Source organism: Silurus meridionalis, chromosome 22, assembly GCF_014805685.1.
Source record: "Silurus meridionalis isolate SWU-2019-XX chromosome 22, ASM1480568v1, whole genome shotgun sequence".
Lineage (NCBI taxonomy): Eukaryota > Metazoa > Chordata > Actinopteri > Siluriformes > Siluridae > Silurus > Silurus meridionalis.
Genome location: NC_060905.1, coordinates 2816340 through 2833235, shown reverse-complemented (window position 1 = coordinate 2833235; position 16896 = coordinate 2816340). Strand labels below are relative to the sequence as shown.

Genomic DNA, 16896 nt, shown 5'->3' with positions numbered 1-16896 from the left:
AAGATCAGATCATTTTATCTCATCAAAATGAACAGTTTTTAGTTATTTTGTTTATTTTGTTTCTTAGATCAGAAACAAAATAAAACATTACATTTTTAATAAGCAGATTCCCCCAACACGTCTCCTTTGAGACGTCTACGTCTACTACACACGGACTTTGTTCACTTGGTGGTGCTAGGATTTAAACTCATGACCTTCTGATCGGAAGTCCCACGTCTTAACCTCTGATCTATCACTTGTGGAAATTAAAGTATTGAGAAAATTATATGAGATGAGATATGAGAAACAATCCAAATAGGTTTAAGGTCAAAGCAAGGTCAGATGTGGGTCCATACAAGGGTTCTGCAGCCTTCCATGTAAGTACACCAGTTCTATGACTTTCTACACTAAACGTACAATTAAAATTTCTTGTTCTTTGTTCTATGTGTTCCTAGACATCAGGTTTTGAGACACATTTCACCTTTAATACTTCCAGGTCCAGAGGTATGTAAACCACCATCAACAAGAACAACCAGCACTACCCTTACAAAGACCATTAATACAGCTAAAGTTCCAAAGCATTGTATTGCACACACGTATGTCCCTTAAGGAAAGTTTGGGGAGCAGAAAGAATTGAAGAAAAAAACCAAAAGAAAGATAGAGGTGATGCTGTGAGAGTAAACTAGCGTATTGAGGATGCACCACAATGTTCCACGTCTGTTTGCGACTGTAAAGCAGATGTCACTCTCCCCTGGCACCTTAGATACAGAGCACAACCGGAACATTTGACACCCACTGTACCATGGCACAGCCATAAAACATGTATGTACTCCACTCCCTTTCTTTCTCTCTATCTCTATCCTTTGCTCCTGCCACTTGCCCAGCAGATAGTAGAATATAAAAATATATCCAGCATGAATGAATTAGGGATGGAGCATAAGACTAGTTACACTATTATAGTTTTTCAGGGTGTCAATAGCAAATATTAGATTAAGGTATTTTAAGGCTACACTGAGACTGATTGCATTTTCGTCTAAAAACGCTGTGCTATTAAAATGCGTCATTTTTAAAAGTGTACAAATTGAACCACTTTGGAGAGTGTTTTTTTAAAAAGCTAAGTTTTTCATTGACTAGAAACGTCGTCTGAAATATGTGTTTTCAAGGAAAATGTATAAGTGTGGACATGACCTTGGTCCTGAACAAGCAGCTGATTGAAAGTGAAATTGGACTTTATAGCAATGTCCAAATGGCAGGATAATAAGGATATAGCCGAAATATTAAAGAATAAATATGACAACAGTTTTTAGTGTATATGTATGAAATAATGTATATGAAATTGTCCACAGGTATCCCTAGAATGCATAAACAATTGCTCAATTAGGAAACAGAACATATCGTGAAATAGGTAGAATTTAATTGAGGATAATTGTGGATTTCCATTGCACATAAAAAAAAGAAAATACACAAATTTAACAAGAACCGCTTTGGGACTTGAGGTTCTTGAAGAATTTCCATCAACTGAATTAGTTCCAGATCTTTTGAATTGTAAAAAAAAATGAACAAAAGAAAATTCTAGCAGCTAGAAAAGGGTTTGGAAACTTTTTTTTTGCACCACTGATGATTGATTGTTTGACGAAAATTCTGGGGGAAAAAAATCCTGAAGTAACATTGTAATTAGGTAATCAATACATTTGAACAATAAGCCCCCCTCCTTGCCCAAAATACCATTAGTACCATTTCAGGTGTACCCTTTTCTAATGATAATACAGAACCGCTGTGAATAAAAGAAAGAAAGAAAGAAAGAAAGAAAGAAAGAAAGAAAGAAAGAAAGAAAGAAAGAAAGAAAGAAAGAAAGAAAAGCACAGGTCTGCTTTTTAGTACCAAAAAATGTGGTACTTGCAGAGGAAAAAAGCCCCCCAATGAAAAAAGAAGGACACGTTTCTGAAGACACATGGCGACATTAAAACATGGTGATTCTAGCACACGGAGCATGTGTCTTGTTAGTCGGCGGTCGCCCATTGTCCTAATGAAATGCTAATGCCTGGTCGTTCAGGCGTGACGCTCTGTGATCCCGGTTTCCATGGCACTGAGCTCCCAAATAACAGTATTCCTGACACCTAGCGAAGGCTCTGAGACGGGAGCTAATATAGCCTTCTTTAATAGATATATTTCTTTTAAATTTTACATTTTTTTTAAAAACTCTGCTTTCTGTTTTAACACGAGTCTAACTATCCTGGCAGAAAAAACAAAACAAAAAAAAAAGATTCTTAAGTACAAGCTCTTCAGCACCCGAATAGACACCAAACATCCTCTAGACAGAAGAATCACAAACCTGCTGTTGGAACCACTGTGACGGATTTGCCGTGCTTTCAAAACAGTAAAATGCAGCTTTGCTCATGACTCTGAGTCATGTTTGAAATTCCATCCCCTCTTTTGCTCCTCAGAGATTTATTTATTTATGAATGCATTTATTTTGTCCTAGGTATCGGTAATCTAGTTATCTGATATCTATTACATCAGTCTAACAAGACACAACCAACACTACATTATGGCTGCTGTCGATAAACCCCAGTTCCAAGCCCCGCCCTGCAATCCGCCCTGCCCTGCTTTGCCCTGCCCCTGGCCCAGCCCCACCCGTCCACCTTCCCACCCAACCCCTTGCCCCTTGCATCCCTTTTTCCTGAGGCATGAGTCAGGAAACTGGTCAAACCTTAACAATGGTCTATAATACATAAAAATTGTGCCAGGGCTAGATTCTTTCCTCTGCACAAATATTCCTTCTCTATCTTTCTTTCTGTCTCTCTTTCTCACTCTGTCAACACACAGTTTTCCCACAATTCAATGGGGGCAGGGGTAAATGAGAGCCTGAGAGAGTGAACGAAACTCGGAGTGAGAGATGGACTGTCATTTAAAATCCCAAATGTCTTTATTTAAATTTTTGTGTCACTCTTTGTTTTGTTGTTTTTTTAGTCTCAGTAAAAGAAATTGTTCGATCTCGTCATAGTCCATACGTTTTATTTTTTTTCCGTTGTCGCGTTTGTTTATCTGGTCTCTATTTACAGAATAGGATTGGCGCTAGGTTTCATTATTGATTCTCAAGGTTCGTATGTACAGGCGTTTTGTAGTAGGCTCGGAAAACAACCAGGGAGAAAAAAAAGTTCTCTGGGCCCTAACACAGAGGAGGCAACTGATGTCCATGGGTTAATTCACAGAAATGAAACAAAAAAAAACTCCTTTTAAATAGAGCATCAAATACAAGTCCTGGTGGTCAGTTGCAGCCATGTCAAGTCTTGTTAAGGGTCCTGTACATCAGAGTCCATCCAAAGAGAGAGAAAGAGAGAGAGAAAAAGACAGAGGAGGGGAATAAAGGCAATTCCACAGGGGCAGCTTCTTCCTGCTACTGCCTTCATGAGTGCAGTTCTTCATGAGCTGATGTTCAGTAACAAGCACTTATGTTTGTGCACTCGTGTTTCCACGTGTGTGTGTGTGTGTGTGTGTGTATGTGTATTCCAGTTTGTGTTCTGGCTCAAAAAAAATATTTTTGGCAACACTGAAGAGCTTTCAGAGCGAGGTGGAGAGAGTTCTTTGCACACCGATGCGTAACGGTGAACCCCCTTCTCCAAACGTCTCAGCTCTTGAGAATCGATGAAAGGAAGAAAAGGGAGGAATATCAGAACAGAAAACACTGTTAAACTTATGCATTAAAAAAAAAACTATCCGCAAGAGAATCCACAAGGGATTGTTGAAAATATCCTCAGTTGCTAAGAGAGCTTTGGACTTGGGAATCGACCGAGGGGAAGGGAAGGAGTTTGTGGACTAGGTTTGCTCCAGAGCTGCCTTATAGAACCAAGAACCTGCTGCCACTGAGACCGAGCTGAGACTTCTCTCCGTTTACACTTCCAAACTAGCAAACCGAGAGAAAGGAACAGAAACAGAATGGGTGTAAGGGACTGGGGAGGGGGAGTTCCTCACAGTCACAGACTGGTGACCAGCTGCATCTGTCCGTCCCCCTCGGTGTGTGGTGGCTCCGGGGGATTGTGGGTGTGGCCGTGGGTTTGGGCATCGGCTACAGGCCTTGTCGGGGGCGTTGGGTAGAAGGTGTGCATGGCACTGCCTAGTGCGGGTCTGCCCGAGCTGTAGTAGAGCTCATCAGGGCTGCTGTCTGGGTACGATGAGTCTCGCAGGTTGGTAATGCTGGTGTACAGAGAGTCCCGGGCGGGGGAGTCCGGACCTGTGTCGGCAGCCGTGGCAGCTGCACTATGTCCATGGCTCTCGTTCGAGTCGTTCATGTAGCTTTCACTCTCCTCTGCATCACTCTGATAGAGAACTGACTGGGCACGCTGCAAAAGCAAAGGCTCCTCCAGAGCCTTGTATAACAGCTCCACGTCCTGCGGTGTTCGGTGTCGCTGGCCATCATCCTCGGTTTCCTGTTCGGCAGCAGTCGGCCGATCAACTCCTGCTCCCGCACTCGACCCTGCCCCAGCTCCTGTCCCAACAACCACTCCAGTCGTTCGCCCTCGCGCTAGGGTACCACCGATTCTCTCGCCGCCTCCTTGTCGCAGGTTGTTGTGCACCAGCTCGGAAATGATCATCTTCTCGAAGGCGGCCGCATCTGACAGGTTGCGCCGGATCCCTCCCAGTGTCTCTGCACCACGTTGATTCAGCAAAGGAGGCGGACTCTCATCTGATCCACCGCTGAGGAAGTCGCAGCTACCGCCTTGCCCCCCTGGTCCAGCAACTCCGGCACGCAGCGAGTAGCTGTTGTTGAAATTGCCATTCAGTGGCAGTGTCTCCATTCCACCATGGTCCCGATTCCTAGCCAGAGTGCTCTCTGGGTGCCGGGAAGGAAAAGCGAGAAGGAGGGAGGGAGAAGAGGGAAAGTGAACACTTCATTACCTTTTTTAATCAAGACCAAGATTCACAGCACAAAAATTGGGGATTAAATCAATCAAGACACATCCAGCGCAAGATTAATAGGCTTATGCAAGTAGATCAGCGATTAGCAGGGAAGGAGAAATTGTGTACACAGAAACACAAGGCTTTACTGCACAGGTGAACAGAGAATCATTATGGTAACAGTGGCCAATAATGAGAAGAGGTGAAAAAATAAAAAAGAGGAAAAGTCTCTTACTTGGATCACGGAAGGTTCCAACTGGACGGCAAGAAAAAAGAAAGAGAGAGAGATAAGATGAACTTTCACTTAAAGCCAACCATATGCATGCAACAACTCATTTATTTATGTATTTTTCACACTAGATGGACAATATATTGGGATACCGGACTTTTCCAGCCGTATGTGCTTCTTCACCAAACTGTTAGCACAAACTTGGAGGCACACAGTTGTATAGGACATTTTGGATGTTGTAACATGGCTGACCCTGTGCTCTGATCCCAGCTTCCTAACATCGCTGGGAGAAGAAGTAATTTCAATGTGCTTTAAAGTGCATCTGACAAGTACAAAGCTCTCGCTCAATCCTGTTCAACATGAATTTTTCACAATGACTGCACCCCAGGCCTTCTTATCGCACCTACATTACTTGTTTCCTGACTTTCCTAACACCCTTTTGGCTTATTGAATCTTACACAAATGTCCAGAAGAAAGGAGCTTATTAGAACAGCAAACGGGGATCAGGTGTCTACAAACTGTTGTTCATATACTGTAGTACATTGTATGGACGATTACCGTTACTACAAGCAGGAAATGAAAGAAATGGAAGTGCCCACCAGATGTAGACACTTTTATTGAGAAGGAAAGGATGAATAAAAATGAAAAAGGAATGAAAGTAACAAGAAAAACAATATAGGAGACTTTGAACTTATACCTATAATATATAGCAGTATTCTCTATAGCTTTGATTGTTCAAGCTCAAGTTTATATCTCAATAAGACATTGTCTCAAAGCAGCTTAACAAAACTAAGGAATAAAAGGGAATTATGTGTAATTATCCCTCGTTTCTAATGTGAAAGTCATTATAAACAAATGCAGCTCCAGGATTTATTTGCGACTCAAATTTATGTCTGCTTTGCAAATCAGAACTGACCCAAGCCATCTGTTTGTTTGAAGTGCAGATTTTCCTGCATGGACACATTGGTTACTACAGTAACAGTGCTCTATACACACTGAGTGATACAGAGGAGAAAGTTAGCTAGGTGAAAGCCAACATGAAGATTTTTTGCCATGTGTCATGTTTTATATAAGAAGTAAAGAAAGAAAGGTGCAAAATTCCTTCTTCCCATGTCCCAGCAATGTTAGTAAGCTGGGGTCAGCCATTATACAGCACCCCTGGGGCACAGATGGTTAAGGTAAGGACTCAGGGGCCCAGCTTGGCTATACTGGGACTTGAACCCCCAACCTTCAGATCAACCAAAGCCTTAGCCACTGAGCTTCCACCTCCAACGAGCAGCAGTTTTTATGGTTTGCGTCGTAGCATTTACGTTTTTTTTAATACCCATTTCTATGTTATACAGGTCACACCTGAACAGTAAAACTGTGGTCAGAACAAAGGACAATCAAATTTACCTGGTGAAAACCCGAATTTAGGTTGGAAGAAGGGGCAAGGGGAAAGGATGAAGGTATTTTTAGTGGCAATTGTATCTAGGTGAAGGTTGGAATGGGAGGCTAGAATGTGGTCTTGCTTGACTAAAAGCCAAACAGGTTGTGGTTTATTTAGTGATTAGCATGGACTACTTATACACATCTCTTTACAATGTATGCTTTTGGACATATGGTACTATATGGTATTTGGGATTCGGATAGGAAAGGGTTTTGGCCCTAATGGGATTCTTAAGATAAATAAAATAAAATAATATTTTAATGTAAGATTTAGTTGTTTGGGCTGTAGAGAATCAAATCTGTGCCCAAAATGTTGACCGTAACAACACACGTGGAAAAAGAACCTGTTCCAATATTTGCTGTAGTATATGCTCAATGTCCAGGTCAATTAGGTCTCTATTCAAATCTCACTAGCCAATGAGAGTAAAGCTCCACCCCACACATTTACGTTAGTGGCATTTGATAGATGCCCTTTTTCCATAGTCAATTACAGTTATCTCAACTAATCAGCTGAGCAACTGAGGCTTTAGGGCCTTGCTCAAGGGGCCCAGCAGTGGCAGCTTGGTGATGCTGGAATTCAAAAACAATTACCTTTTGATCAGAAGTCCAATATCTTGTCCATTTAGTTACCACCAGATGAAAATGACCTTGTGAAGTGTAAATGGTAGCTCAAAGGTTAAATTATGCTGACATATAAATTGGAGGACTGAATTCTAATTCAAATCCCTGATAAAGCACCCCTGGAGCACAGAGGGTTAAGGGCCTTGCTCAAGGACCCAAGAGTGGCAGATTGGCAAAACTGGGGCTTGAACTCCTTTCCTTCCAATCAGTAACTAAGAGCTTTAACCGCTGGCCACCACCCCACTTTTCAGACAGAATGCTGTGTATTTGAAGACCATACATTTTTTTTTACAACTGAGTGGTTTACCTCTTTTAAAAGTTACTTACTTTTGGCACGAAAGTAATTCCATTAGACTTCAAACAAGTGACAAATTGAAGCTGCGTGTCTGAACAGCGACTTCCTCAAACCAAACCCTAACGGACATTATCATGCAGCTCCATGCTAACTGACAGCACCGCCGTCGTGCTGTCGTGACCCTTAAGGGGGCAGTGCTGAGGAGAGGCTGTTTAGATGTACGCTGACAGAGCAAGGGCGTGAGCCGTGATACGTATGACCTCCTAAAGCCGTGACGACAATCGCTTCGGCTTTCATGAGGTGGCACCTCCGGATTTGTTTGAACCTGTCGCCATAAATATCGAGTGCTGAGACACCCTCGTGCTGGAGGGCTTGAAATTTTAATGCACGGTATGACTTTAATCAACGCTCGCCTTCGCCGGGGAAGAAAAAGAATGGAAAAACTGAGAGAGAGGGAGAGAAAGAGAGAAAGAGTAATTAGACATTCTAATGAAGCCCTCCTCCTGTGTGAATATTCTAAAAATGCGCCGCGGGCTGGGGGAGCGAAGCTAAGCCGAGTCGAGGCTGACGCATTACGGCGCGCGAGGGAGAGAACTTTGTAAAATATTCAGCAGAGACGGCGTCTTAAATTTCACCCCTCTGATACGGAGACTGCTTTTCCCCTCCCTCTCTTTTCCTTTCTCTTTTTCTTTCAGTCTATCTTTCCGTCACCGAGAGCAGGGTTATTCGAGTCAGATGCCGAGCTCCTCGACGTGTTAAATCTCGGGGGAGATTCTTCTCCCACTCAGCTGTCAATCACACCGCCTCGCATCGCCTCGCATCGCCTCGCCTCGTCTCTAATCGATATTTTAGTTAGTGAATCAGAGGGGCGGGGTTTTAAATCGGCCAGCTGGTCACTTGGGCAATGTCCGTTTGATTGAATCACAGTGAAACGATGTGAACATGCAAAAAAATAAATGCAGAGATACATGGCATAAAGAAAGAAAGAAAGAAAGAAAGAAAGAAAGAAAGAAAGAAAAAAGAAAGAAAGAAAGAAAGAAAGAAAGAAAGAAAGAAAGAAAGAAAGAAAGAAAGAAAGAAAGAAAGACTGACCAGTGGAGTTAAAGACTCCAGGTGATGGAGGTGTGAAGCTCTCAGTCAGCAGGGTGTTGTAGGGAGAGGAACCTGTGCGAGTCTGCAACACCGGGTTCGCCAGCAGGTGATTACCCATGGGGGCTACAGGAGGGAGAGATAGATAGAGGTAAAATGAGAAAGAGAGAGAGAGAGAGAGAGAGAGAGAGAGAGTCAAACATTGATTTCCTAAAGGTTTATCTGTGTTCAGATTTTCATGATTGTCTTAATTAGGTATATGTGGTTTAATAAACGTCCAACAAAACACCGATTGTGTGCAAACTGATACCACCAAATAGAAACGATTACATTTAGAGCCCATTAAATCCATTTCTTGGCACCGATTGACCAAAACGGACACCTACTTTCGCACAGAGATACAACGAGAGGGAACATCTCGCTACCCACACAAAACTCACGAATGATGTCTTTACGTGGTCTAAAAGTGTATCATACTCTGGAATTCATAGCAGCATTTCACAGCACAAGGCCTCCAAATGACTGATTAATTCAGATCTTATATTAAAGGTAAGAACTTGAGTGAGAACGTGGAAGAAGAAAAACAAAGCAGTGATTAGTTGCATTAATGCTGCCGAATGTTAGTGCGTATTACAAGCCGAGCTAAAAGAAGTGAACATGCTGGGAAGTGTCCTACTGCGTTCCTGTAGGAAAAACCCCTGCTGTCTCTCAAACAAAGTCTAAGAGACGAGCAAACGAGCAACTGAACATCCGAAAGCGTGCAAGGGAGAGAGAAACAGATGATGAAGGTCTGAGATGATTAAGTGTGTGTGTGTGTGTGCGTGAGTGAGTGTGTGTGTATTAACAGGCTTTTACATTGTTCTGCCTCGCCTGCTTCAGACTTTGCAAAAACTTTCCTGCAAGAGGAAGGACAAAAAGACACGTGGGATTCTGTCTCTCCGTTCTTCTCTCGTCTCGCCGTCTCTGTCCTGCTGAGCAGATTTCCATCTCACGCGCTCTCGCTCTTTCTCGCTCGTTTACTCGCTTGCTCTCTTTCTGCTGGCTTGATTAAAGTCCCCACAATGTCGCTCTGTGTGTGTGTGTGTGTGTGTGTGTGTGTCTGATTCTAATCGTCCCCCTGTTCACTCAGACGCAAATCAGTTCATTATCAACAAAAAAACCCATGGAATTAGTTAGCTAGCGCGGCCCATGTCTCCTCCCAGAAACGCTGATACCAGTGCCTCTGCAATCGATGATGATGATGAAGGTAATCATTATCATCATCATCATTGAGAGAGAGAGAGAGAGAGAGAGAGAGAGCGCTAATATGTTCTACTCATATTAAAATCTGCCCCAGCGACCGCTAATGACCTTCAAATAGAATAATCAGAAAACACACACTGTAGTCTGTCTCGCACTCTCTGTCTCACTCACCTTTTTTCTCACCATCTTACCCTCTCTGTCTATTTGCCTCATTGTCTCACTCTCTGTCGTTTTGTATTTGTCTGCCTCACTCTCTTTATCTCACTCTGTCTCTCTCTGTCTAAGTGTATGCCTTGCTCTCTTTGTCTCACCATCTCACCCTCTCTGTCTCACCATCTCACCCTCTCTGTCTCACTGTCTTCCTCTCTCTGTCAGTTTGTGTTTGTCTGCCTCACTCTCTTCGTCTCAATGTCTCACTCTGTCTCTCTTTGTCTCAGTATATGCCTAGCTCTCTTTGTCTCACCATCTCACCCTCTCTGTCTCACTCTGTCCCTCTCTGTTTCAGTGTATGCCTTGCTCTCTCTGTCTCACCATCTCACCCTCTCTGTCTCACTCTGTCTCTCTCTGTCTCAGTGTATGCCTTGCTCTCTCTGTCTCACCATCTCACCTTTCTCTGTCTCACTCTGTCTCTCTCTGTCTCAGTGTATGCCTTGCTTTCTTTGTCTCACCATCTCACCCTCTCTGTCTCACCACCTCACCCTCTCTGTCTTACTGTCTTTCTCTCTCTGTCGGTTTGTGTTTGTCTGCCTCACTCTCCACCTCACTGTCTCACTCTCATGTCTATTTGTCTGATTGTCTCATTCTCTCTGTCTGTGTTTGTCTGCCTCCCTCTCTTCATCTCATTGTCTCACTCTGTCTCTCTTTGTCTCAATCTATTCCTTGCTCTCTTTGTCTCACCATCTCACCCTCTCTGTCTATTCGTCTCACTGTCTCCCTCTCTCTGTCTGTTTGTGTTTGTCTGCCTCACTCTCTTCATCTCACTGTCTTGCTCTCTCTGTCTATTTCTCTTTTTCTGTCTCGATCTCTTCCTCTCACTTTCTCTGTCTATTTGCCTCAATGTCTCTGCCTTTCTATTTGTCTCTTTGTCTCGCCCTCTGCATATTTGTCTCTGTCCGCCTCGCTCTCTCCATCTCACTATCTCTATCCTGCTTTCTCTCTCTCTATGTCTGTCTGTCTGTATCCCGTTTTCTCCTTCTTGCTCTCTGTCTCTCCGTTATCATCTTTCTGTCTCACTCTCTCCATTTCGCCGTCTCTCTGCGTCTGCATGTCTCTTGAAACAAAAGGATAAAAGCAGAGATTGGGACATAATATGAGGACACATACTGTATGAGGACAGGAACATACTAGGGAAGACAGGTATTAAAGAAAACAAAGGGGGCGTGGGAGAGCGAGATGGGGACAGAAATGGGGACGGGAGAGTGCAGTTGTGAGGACAGATAGAGACGGAGAAAAGAAAAAAGGGAGGGACACAAGTGTCTCACCTCGGTTGAGGGTAGGAGTGCTATTAATGTCTCCTGCCATGAAGGACGACTCGGTCTGCTTCCTTACCGTGTCATTCCACATGCGACGGATTCGGCTCTGAGAACACACACACACACACACACACACACACACACACACACACACAGGCATAAACACACTTCACTATTGTTCAGCAATAATATTAATAATAATAATAATATTTCCCATTTTATATATATTTTTTTATACAATTTTTGATTTAAAAAGACCAAAAATATTGGGACACCTGAGGCGAACAATTGTATATGAGGTCTTTGGATGCACTGGCATGAAAATTTCCCCTTTACTTGAACTACGAGACCCCAGAACCTGTTTCAGTTGGATGATGTGGAAGATCTGCTGTAGAGCTCCAAATGTATTAAAGATCTTTGAGGTGAATTCTTCACGCTGACTGCACCCCAGATCTCATCAGTACCTGATGCCCTTGTGGCTGAATGAATCTCACACAAATCACTACAAAATCTAGTGAACCATCTTCCCAGGAGAATGGAGGACCAAACAGGGATGTGAAAAGGGATGTTCAAAACAGAAACATCAGGTTGTTCACAAACATCTGTGCACACAATGTCTTTCCATTGGACATTGTCTCAAAGCAGCTTTCCAGATAGAAGATAAAGAGGTTCCAGTGGCAAGAAAAAACTCCTCGAGACGGTATGAGGAGGAAACCTTGAGAGGAACCAGACTCAAAACGAAACATATCCTCATCACCGAACGTCCATTTATTACAGTTCCATCATATTAAGGTATATTTTTATTAGTAGTATTTTTTCATTAGGGATTAAACAGAAAAAATGTGTATTGAAAAGTTGACCGAGAAATAAATCCAAATCCGAGTACCCCGAGACGAGATTCTGCTCCTGCCACGTTGCCAGCATGAACAAACAAACACCTTTACTCATTAATGTTTGTTTAAACCCTGATCAAAAGCGAGATCACAGCAAACACCAGGAATTCATTAATGCCTTAATTAACGCCGACTCGATGGTTAATTAGCGTCTGAGAGGCTAAACACCGCTCCCCTGGTCCCACACACACACACACACAAACACACTCTGACCTGGGTTATCAGCCTTTTACTCCTGAATTGAGGGTAATTTATGCAGATTTACTTGAACGACGGAGGAAGTAATTAGTGCAGGTGCTCATTATTGTGCTCGTATTTAAACAAAACGCGCGGGTGTCATTACTTTTGATCATATTAATGATGCAAGTTTTGTTCTGATGTTGGTTATGGAAAGTCGTGAGTCTGTGAAGTTTACCTGTGTGTGTGTGTGTGTGTGTGTGTGTGTGTGAGTTACCTGTCGGTGTGCTGCAGCGTGGCGGGCCTGGCTGCTGGTGTAATAGCGGTTGTTGGTGCGAAGCGCTGAGTTTTTCAGCGAGCCGTGAGCGCTGGAGTTGGACGAGCGCCCGCAGCAGTAAGAGTGGCGCAAACACTTACTGTACTCCTTATGGACCTACACACACACACACACACACACACACACACACACACACAGTATTATTAGAAATCAGTCATGCTCTGGAAGACACACAGCTGTTTATGGCATTAAAACTGGGACTGTTTCACAAAAGTGGGTTAAAACATTCTGGGGGAAAAAAAAAAAAAAAAAAAAAGAGTTATTTTGATTTAATTTTAATACCAAAACAAGATCAGATTATAAAGATTATTTACTGCAAGTAGATATTCTGTACATGAGAAGATGCTCTGCATATAGATAATATTATATATATATATATATATATATATATATATATATATATATACACAAGGTGGTAGCAAAATGTTTCCAGAGTAGTTTGGTAACACGCCAACAGATGGCAGCACAAGGCTGCACGCACAGTCACAGGGAGCACCGACCTTCATAATTCAGTGTCCCAAAAGACATCGTCGTGTGCACTTCAGGGGGCTGTGCAACTGGTGCTAATCTGATCACGTGCGTTCTAATCACATGCTGGTTTCTCGCCAGAAACAGCACCATCTCACCGATCTCACTTCCGCACTCACAGCCAGATTTGGCTACCGCTCGGCGTTTTGACACCATTGCAGAGATCCGGCTCAAAAGAAAGAATTCCATGACACGTTGCAGAAGAAGCAGGAATGCTGGGAGCACTGTACTGCTGTGCGAGGGGACCATTTCTAAGGTGATGGTGTGATACGTGGATAAATGATACAAATAAATAAATAAATGTAAACGATATAAACATTTATTTGGAAAATTGTGTTTTATGCCTTTTTATTAAACATCCCATTCCACGTTTTATCCTCATTTGCTTTTATAAAAAGCTCCACTCTTCTGGGAAAGTCAGGTACTGATGTCGTTGAGGTGAGGAGGCCTGGGGTGAAGTCGGCATTCCAGTTAATCTTAAAGGTGTTTAACGGGTTTGGAGCTTTATAGCAGGAGATCTTCCACTCCAACCCATGGAAGGAAGAATTTCATAGAGCTGGAGATTTTGGTCTCCTAGTTCAAGTGAAGGGAAAATTTCATGCTGCTGCATCCAAAGACACTCTCCAAGTTTGGGGAAGAAGAAACGCATACAGGTGGAGAAGGTGTCCCAATACTTTTGGCCAGACATAATTGGCACGTTCAAAATAAAACATATAAAATCAGACGTCCAGTTGATGAGTTGCTCACACAAACACACACACACACACACACACACACACACACACACACACACACCTTTTTCTGCAGGGCGCAGTGGAAGATGAAGATGAACATGCCCTGGAAGGCGTTGAAGGTGGTGAACAGGTACGCCATGATGACCGTCTTCTCGTTGATGAAGAGGAGCCCAAAAGCCCAGGTGAGGCCCAGGAGGAAGAGCAGAGTGACAGCACCGAGAGCCGAGGACCTGAAACATACAACAATCGTTTCTGTGGCTGCCAAACAACATGAAGAGACTGAACACACACACACACACACACACACACACACACACACACACACACACACACACACACACTGCTTTACATATACAATCAACCCTGGTTCATTATATCACACTGACCACGCCCACTTTCCCATATTAGGAAAGTCCACACCTACATTCTCATATTAGGATGACCATTCTGGTTGGTCATTACAAACTGACCACGCCCCCTTCACCATATAAGGACGACCAAACCAGGTTTGTCTACCAGGGCCACGCCCATTTTGCCATGTTGCAATAATCAAACCTGGTTAATTATCTGTCTTCATTCTCCTCTTTCCCTCTGTTTCCTTCCTTCTCTCTCTCTTCTCAATCTGCCTCCTTTCTACTCTCTCTCGCTTCCCTCTGTTTCCTTCCTTCTCTCTTTCTACTTTCCCCTCTGTCCCCTTCTTTCTTTCTTTCTTTCTTTCTTTCTTTCTTTCTTTCTTTCTTTCTTTCTTTCTTTCTTTCTTTCTTATTTTACCTTTTCTTCTTCCTTCCTTCTCTCTCTCTCTCTCTCTCTCTCTCTCTCTCTCTCTCTCCCTTTTTCCTCTCTGTCTCCTTTCTTCTTTCTCTACTCCCCATCTGTCTCCTTCTTTCTTTCTTGTTCTTCTTTCTTTCCTTCTCTCTTTTCTTTACCACTCTCCATTCTACTCTCTCTCCTTTCCCTTTTCTCTCTCTTTTTCTCCCTCTTTTCCCCCTCTCTTTTCTTTGCTCTCTCTCCTTTCCTTTCTTCACTTTTTCTTCTTTCCCCTTTGCCACCTTCCTACTTTCTCTCCATCTCCTTCTTTCTTTCTTCTCTCTCTCTGTAATTTTATCAATATAAATGTAATAACTCTTTACTTGATGTTGTCCAGACGGCTGGAGTCGGGTTTGAGGGCCGATGAGTTGCGAACCATCTTGTGAAGCGTGACCATCAGGAACACCAAGTTCAGCTGGAGGTCAAACAAAGGTCGAAGGTTACACAAGGCTGTTTGATGTTTCAACAGTACGACATCAAACCACACGAAAGCATGAGAAAGAGAGAGAACGATACCATGATGATGAAGGACACGGGGCCGATGAAGCTCCACACGAAGTAGTTATCAACCCGCAGCCAGCACCTACACACACACACACACACACACACACACACACACACACACACACACACACACACACTCATCTTCATCATCATCATCATCTTCTGCTCTCTCATCACACAGCAGTAACACTCGTATTCCACACAAATCCATCATCACATCCAGCAGCGGCCGTGTTTCTGCTTCATCCATCTCCTGACCCGCATCGTTACCGTGCGTCATCCTGAAGTGTACGCAATAAAAACTTAATCAAAACTGAGCTCAGTGTTTAATTACCAACACACTCTCATTTTCCCCGAGTCAGAAATTCATCAGAATCCAAATGTTTTATATTTATTTCTAGTTTCAAAATTTCTTATCAAACCACGGCACATTACATACATCCAGCCTTCACTTTTTATTTTATTATTTCTGCCAGTTTGTTTTTATTGGGTTTAAACCTGCTGTTTTTTTTATGATTTTAAATATTAAAATGTATGAATTAATGAATTAATGAATATTTAAATGAACTGTAACAAGGTATTTTTCATTTTCTCCTCAAAAACCTAAATTAGTTTCCCTCTTTCTGTTTGTCTTTTTCTCTCTCTCAGATTCTCTCTGATTTCTTTTTTTTTTTCTTTTCTTTTCTTTTCTTTTCTTTTCTTTTCTTTTCTTTTCTTTTCTTTTCTTTAAATTTTTTGTTCCTTTTTTCCCTTTTATTTACTTTCCTTTTTCACTTTATTTCTTTGTATGTTTGTTTGTTTCTTTCTTTTTTGTCTTTTTATTTTAGCTAACATGAACAGAGGATTTCACCCACCAGTGTTTATTAAAAGACCTTTTAAACCTTTAAAATTGCAGTAATAAAATCAATAGAAATAAAAATTAAAACAAGTGTTTTTATATATATATATATATATATATGGATAGATAAAATACTATAACCTTTTTTTTTTTACCTGGAAAATAAATAAAATATAATAATAATAATAATAATAATAATAATAATAATAATAATAATAATAATAATCCATCAAGTGTATTCTTTTCATCAAGTGTATACCCCCACCCCTCCCCACCCCCAAAAGTGACCTCATATCACTCGAGTGCCAGGAATATGTAATAAAAAAAGAGATCTATACACTTTGATATTTGGAATAAATCAGGTCTATTTCCCTCGGGGACACTGCGACTGAACAGCGCAGATCTGTTTCAGCTCTCAGAGGGACGTGGTGCCCCCAGATGGGACAGATGGAACTTAGCGTTCATCAACGCTGAGCGTGTCTCAGAGAGGGTCAAGACCGCAGCGCCGGCGCCCGCAAATAGACCCATTCACACTTACGCCTTCCTGGTCCCGTAGCTGCGGTAGTCGATGGCCGCCGAGATTCCGACCACCAGCGCGGGGAAGCAGTAACCACACAGGTAGTAGTACTTCTTCCGGGAATACTCGCTCTCAAAAACCTCCACCAACATCAGGTAGAGCTGCACACCTTCCAGGCACATCCACGAGAACGCAGCCAGGAAGAAGAAGTGCAGCAGGCCGGCGAAGATGGGACACGCGATCTATAGGGAGTGAGAGTAGAGATTTCAGCATACATTTTATTTACTTTATTTATAACATACAGACAGAC

The 16896-nt window shown here is 42.5% G+C and overlaps 1 protein-coding gene across 5 annotated transcripts in view; it reads right to left on the bottom strand.

The window, feature by feature from the left end:
* Nucleotides 1-1371: 1371 nt before the first annotated feature.
* adgrl1a (adhesion G protein-coupled receptor L1a) overlaps nt 1372-16896 on the bottom strand; it is a 127370-nt gene continuing 111845 nt past the window's right edge. For 4 of the 5 annotated variants that reach the window (XM_046834308.1, XM_046834309.1, XM_046834311.1 and 1 more), the window contains 9 exons: nt 16608-16828; nt 15244-15310; nt 15051-15142; nt 13982-14150; nt 12599-12754; nt 11261-11357; nt 8541-8663; nt 5111-5131; nt 1372-4810 (listed from right to left, as the gene is read on the bottom strand). In XM_046834308.1, coding sequence (XP_046690264.1) covers nt 3954-4810; nt 5111-5131; nt 8541-8663; nt 11261-11357; nt 12599-12754; nt 13982-14150; nt 15051-15142; nt 15244-15310; nt 16608-16828 — 1803 coding nt within the window. In that variant the 3' untranslated portion in view covers nt 1372-3953. The remainder of the gene's footprint in view (nt 4811-5110; nt 5132-8540; nt 8664-11260; nt 11358-12598; nt 12755-13981; nt 14151-15050; nt 15143-15243; nt 15311-16607; nt 16829-16896) is intronic. The other variant, XM_046834312.1, reaches the window with a different exon arrangement.